Source organism: Lasiodiplodia theobromae (genome assembly GCF_012971845.1).
Source record: "Lasiodiplodia theobromae strain AM2As chromosome Unknown scaffold_108, whole genome shotgun sequence".
Lineage (NCBI taxonomy): Eukaryota > Fungi > Ascomycota > Dothideomycetes > Botryosphaeriales > Botryosphaeriaceae > Lasiodiplodia > Lasiodiplodia theobromae.
Window position 1 is genome coordinate 3,499 of NW_023336298.1, and position 5,701 is coordinate 9,199.

Consider the following 5,701-nt stretch of genomic DNA (forward strand, 5'->3'; position numbering starts at 1 on the left):
AGAGGTATTCTGACGTAGCTCTTATAAATCTCAACAAGTAGTCACTTGGCGTAGTCCAAGAGAGTAGAAATCCCACCACTGGTTCTCAGTAAGAGGTTCTCTTGTCAAATAGGACCCAAAATCACGGTCTAGACCGCCACTTTCAACCCGCTCCCCTTTCTTTTTATTTAGCTTGGACTTGGGGTTCCGAGCCTCTCTGCAGCTTCAGTTACGCACCCACACGCTCGCAAGTTTCTCTGCCCAAATTCTGTTCCATTGGGTCGGACGGCCTTTCCTCGACAGTCGCAGCGCTTGGAGAACAGCTGACGCCACGCCAAAGGCAGCGGGCGCACGCTTGTACTACCTCACGAGCGTCTGAAGAGTGGTGATCTTGTCGGTACACCCAACAATCGTAGCCTTTCCCCGTACATTCCGCACATGGTGAGTTGGACTTGGTTCCAAACCCACCCTCCATGATCTGACTCATGTGATGATAAGTCTTTTTCCTTGGAGACCTTGCCCATCGTCTTGGAGAAATGCTCCAGAACTTTCCTCTAGCCAGGGGTGGAGTGTAAAGTGTAGCTGGTGTTCTCGTCTGCAACGCCGGGTGCGGAAGTAGTCTGACAATCTTGCCCGCGCGGCTTGTAGGCGAGCTCAAGATTGCTCCGCGTAAAGGCGACTTGTCACTTCTCGTTGCAAAGCCCTCTCGCGGGAAATTGGTTTCCTCGAGCGCGTCGTGGTGGTGGAGGAGGTCAGGAAAGCGAAGCTCCGTCCTCGAAGGAAAGGGGACTGTGTACAGATCGACTTTCTCAAGTACGGAAGACTTATGTGGATCCCTCAAAGCCTTGGACAGCTCGGTAGGCCTGCGCTGCTTTCTCATTGGCGTATCGAAATCGCTTAGAGTTTTTGCGATGGACGGATCGGGATGAATCGAGCTGACTGGACGGAGAGTCAAGCTTTATTAAGAGGAACTGGCACTCTCATTTTCTCCGTCTCTTCCCCAAGGGAAGCGGGTTTGTTTCATTTAACATCATCCACACTGAACCGCTTTACCTTTTTCCTGTGTGCGGGACCGCTGGTCATGTTGCTTCCAACAGAGCTCATATGGCAAATACTGGGCTTCCTTAGCGATGCCGATTTAGCAAATTTTCGAGCCACCTGCAGACACTTTGACCACACGTCTTTGGAGTACTTCGGTCGTCGACGCTTTCGATCCAAGCAGTTCATGCTGTCCTGCGACGGACTCAAAGCTCTGTGCGGTCTCGCAAGCGGCCGATTCGGTCGTTTCATCGAGACTCTACGCATTGGATCAGAGGCTCTTGCCTACAGCAGGCCGACAGCCACGAGAGCACAGCGCGCCAGGCTGCGGGAGCTATACGAAGACCAGACATACCTCAGACAGAGAGGGCTTGACGCCGCATTGCTCGCGGTCGCGCTGACGAACATGAAGGCATCCCTCAGGGAGATCGTTGTGTCCGGCGCCAGCTCAATCGGTGGTCCTCGAAGCTGGGGCGCGCTCGAGTTGGAAGAGGAAGTTGGGGGTGCGATAGTCCTCGAACAATCGCGCACCCTTTCCACGGTTCTGGCCGCAATAGCCTCGAGCCAAGTTCAACCGCGCGTAGTCAGAAACGAGCCGCTGATCGGTAAAGACGGGATAGGGGCCCATCGCGATGCGATCGCCATCCCGCGGGCAGGCATGGCACTTCTATCCGCTGCATTCCAGCGTCTGCGTATACTGCAGCTCAACCTCTGGGTTCAAAGCACCGCTTCGGGAATCACAGTCAGGAGCCTGTCCGCGGATCTGATAGATCTCCTTCTCGAGTTGGCGAGCTTGGAGGAGCTTTATCTCGGACTGCAGCGCGTGCTGGCCGTTCCAGTTCTGGGGCCGGAAATAGGAGCAGTCGCGTTCTCCAGCAGGCTTCGGAAACTGCACATCACTGGTGGGCAGGTTGAAGAGGCCACATTACTAGCGCTGATCCAAAACCATAGACAGACGCTTCAAAGGGCCACATTTACTAGAGTCTCGCTGCGGGGAGGATGGAGAAGTCTCCTTGGGCGGCTGGGCTTCGAGGTCAGTTCGGGGGACTTGGAAGCCAACATCCAGCCAGCTGTCACAGTGCTGGGCGCCTGGGACAGTCTCGCCTGTCAGGAGGTAACCATGGTGGCCGGGGACCCCTCTAAACCGTCGACTGCGAGGCGAGACACAGGCCAACGGTGAGACAGGGTTCTTGAGAAGTTGCAGATATGTCGACTACAGGCTCGGTACGCTGGAGAAGTAAGCTGACTTGAGGATAAGAGGGGACGAAAGCTTGAGAAGGAATGTGGAAAAGTCACCTAACATGGGATCCAGCCTGGCATCTCTTCTGCGAGTCCTGGGCAGCCTGCTGAAAGAGACCTTTACGATGACTTGATCGTGTTAGATTGCCTTGACTGAAATCCGCACACTCGAGCATATATGAGCTGCACTCTATCTTGTTGCGCTCTTTCGAACAGTGCAATTAATTCGCCTCCCTCTATCTCTCTTTGTACGGCTTATTTCAGACTTGTCGCCTGTACATAGGAGTGACAATATTTTGTTTCATTTACTAAGGCTCAGTGTGACTGGCGTAGGTCTTTGCCAAAAAAAAAAAAAAAAAAACGCCCTCTTGTAATCTCAGAACCTCCTCGTTCCTCGGTTCCATCAAAGCTACTGTTCGCGCTATTCTCTGTGGATTTACATCATTGCCACGCTCCCAAGCTTTCGACCACTGGGGAATGCCAAGCAAGCGGAACGGCCACTACCAGAGGCAGAAGATGCCGATAACGAACAACGATTGGGATTCAAGAGCTCTACGGGTCAAGTGTGCCGAAGAATGGTAGTTGGCACGAACAGCCTATAACCTTCGATCATTAGTCGTGACGAGCATTGTTGCACTGCGGCTGCAGTCCGACAGGTGGTACAGTCTGCTACACTCGAGTCTGGCAGATGGTTCGCACTGGCAATTGCTCGGGCTTCCTGATATCGCTAGCTGCCTGTGCAGGGTCAGTCGTGACCGGGACGCCGCATGGCCATGGTCTGCGCCGGTCTGAGCATCTCCTGACTGGCTCGTGCACCAAAAAGTCAGCAAATGACGGTATAAAGCCTCGAAAGCAAGATGGTCAACCATGATGCCATCTGTGCCGCCCTACAATGAGCCCGCACACGACTGTCTCCTCTTCCGCCATGGATGAGTCAAGTGTCAAGAAAAGCAAGACCGTCTTACGGGATGAAGTGTCGGTGTTCTCGCCTCCTGTATCTCCTCGCTCGGGTGCGGTTATACGTAAGCACTCGACCTTAGCAGAAGTGGTTTTGATGCTGACCAATCGTCCCGCCGTCAGTCCCTCGAATTGAGGCCATGGATAGAACACGCCCAGCGAGCAGCCAAGCGCCGGATAGGCCTCAAGAAGCTTCCTTCGTCCGCCAAAGTCCCAATTTCTCGCGTGATGGTTTGCTTGCCAACACGGTAGCCGTGGAACCGAAAGCTGTCTCTCAGACCTTTCTGCCAAGAGCGCCGGTGTTTATCGATGAGAGTATTTTCCTGAACCCCAGGGGAGAACGTAAGCTTCCAGTGGCCCTCCACCTATGGTTGCACCAGCACTGCCCTCCCGGCATGAGCATCATCATCACCGTAAGTGAAGCCCTCATCGCTAGCCGTGTGGCCTCCTTGACAAAGAGCAGTGGACTCGGGACGGCCACATTCATGTCCAACTAGCAGTAAGGTCGTACTCTGCTGGGTACAGCCCCTTTGATGATGTTTTGAAAGCGGCCATCCGCGACGGAGGCCTAAGCAAGGTGATCTCGCTCCCTGTTCAGCAGTGGCTGTCCCGCAATGTTCAGCCTGGACAGAGCATCATTTGTCAAGTGAGTGGCGCGATCGAGCACTGGGAATGGGTACCAGGTGCTGACAGCTCCCAGCTCTTTTTCGACGGTCGGATCGGCTGGCACCACGCACAATACTCACAGCAGGAGGTATAGGGGTTTCAGTGAGGCCGAATGTTGGGTTTCTTGCATACACGTTCGTGCAGCGTGGTTTAGTTATTGAAATCTCCATGCAGATGTTGACTGTCACGAATCCATCCCGTAAAATTCTACATAATCATTTCTTCCCGAGCCTGTTTCCAAGCATGACAGTATGGAACTACCGGATGACGATACAGTCCTTGCACCAAGCGGAGCAGCTATTTGCTGATGCTCTTTGCAATCGCGCTCATCGATGGCCAATGGCCAGAGCCCGAAGCAGCGACCAGCAGTTCTCCTGGGGCTTGACTGCATGCTTCGTAGCCGGCCACCGTTGCTAGCATGACAGAAAAGCAGGGATGCCGAGCAGAGACAAAGATCGACCCAAAGTCCTGGGGCTGATCAGTTTGAAGGCCGATCCTTGTTTACAGTGACCCATCACCCATCACCACAACCCACAACCCGATGAACGCGGTCCGCAAACCTCGCCGAAGATGCGCCGTCTCCTTGGCCGCTCACACCGTTATCACATCGCTTAAGAGACCAGAAAACCTCGGCATGTCTTCGGCGGCATTATCAACACTGCAGCCTGGGCTGCATTGCCCCGTGTCTGCGGCACAGCACCACAAAGGGCCAGATGCTGTTGCGGCCTAACGATCCGTAAATCCGACAGCATAGGATCCTTGGAGCTTCGCCCTTGGGACGCAGGGGCTGGAGAACACAGACATGCTGGGGGGTTGCTCAGGTAACTCCAGTGCATGATCATTTACCACGGCGTTTCCCAACCGCCCGATGTTCGATACCAGCGTTCGGATGGGACAGCAGGGCGTGAAGTCTGTCCGCCAGTCCCAACCGCCACCGTCCCTCCCTCCTCTCGCCCATCGCGAAGGAGGCAGCCGTTAGTCATGGCCCTCACGGCGCGGCGTTCGTCCCCTTGATGCGCAAACTTACTCGTGTGAAGTCAACGTCAATTTGTTCCTTTCCACCATCCCAAATCAATAGCGCCTGGCAGTTCGTCCTCTATCAATCCGTTCGCATCAAGAACGAACGCCATATATCGGAGCGCACGGGAAAAAGGCAGTTGGGTAAGTGCATTTATATGCCCCATTGCGAGGCCGACGTACCTCTGTGGCCAGCGCACAGGGCCTCACCATGACCGCCTCCGCGTTCTGCCTGCTTGCTTTCTCCTTGTCCGCTGCTGTCTGCACCATCTGCATCTTATTCTGGGCTTACAATCACCGCCGTCGTGTCCTTTGCATTGGGTACGCGATCAGCGCTTGCTTCGCTTTCGCTCTTGTTGCCTTGAGCGCGTTAGCGACCTCGTCAGACACTGCGCACCTCAGTTCAGCCATCGATGCTTTCTTGTGTCTTTTTGTTGGTGCAAATCCACTCGTCCACGTAGTACCGCCGCACTCCTTTCGACCTTGCTGTTTGCTGACTGGATACAGTCAATGTATGTGAACCACACCGTAAACAATGGCTTCTCTCTGCGGTACCTTCTCAAGGAAATCCACCAAGGATGCTTTCGCAAGGACTTTTGTCTTTCGTTTGAGCAGTGTGTCTTCTTGTACGCCTGTATTTCTTGCACGGCAGCTTCTGGGATCTGTACGGCTGCAATGCTGCTGGGGTATGCCACTCAGACCGTTCTGCCTACTGGGGTGGGCTGATGGTGGACAGCGTCTCGTACAAGAACGACATACTGCGCGTAGCAGTACTGTTTGTAGTAGCATTCGAGTATTTTGTCCA

At 54.2% G+C, this 5,701-nt stretch overlaps 2 protein-coding genes across 2 annotated transcripts; both read left to right on the forward strand.

Moving 5' to 3' along the window:
- Positions 1 to 1,204: 1,204 nt before the first annotated feature.
- On the forward strand, positions 1,205 to 2,197 carry LTHEOB_13032 (uncharacterized protein; the record flags this gene model as incomplete). The annotated part of the gene is made up of 1 exon (XM_035509966.1): positions 1,205 to 2,197. The coding sequence occupies one exon, from the start codon at positions 1,205 to 1,207 to the stop codon at positions 2,195 to 2,197; it is 993 nt and encodes a 330-aa protein (XP_035375524.1).
- A 1,411-nt stretch (positions 2,198 to 3,608) lies between these two features.
- LTHEOB_13033 (Lysophospholipase NTE1) lies at positions 3,609 to 3,973 on the forward strand (the record flags this gene model as incomplete). The annotated part of the gene is made up of 3 exons (XM_035509967.1): positions 3,609 to 3,626; positions 3,677 to 3,859; positions 3,914 to 3,973. 3 exons carry the CDS (start codon positions 3,609 to 3,611, stop codon positions 3,971 to 3,973), a joined length of 261 nt encoding a protein of 86 aa, XP_035375525.1.
- Between the last annotated feature and the right edge of the window lie 1,728 nt (positions 3,974 to 5,701).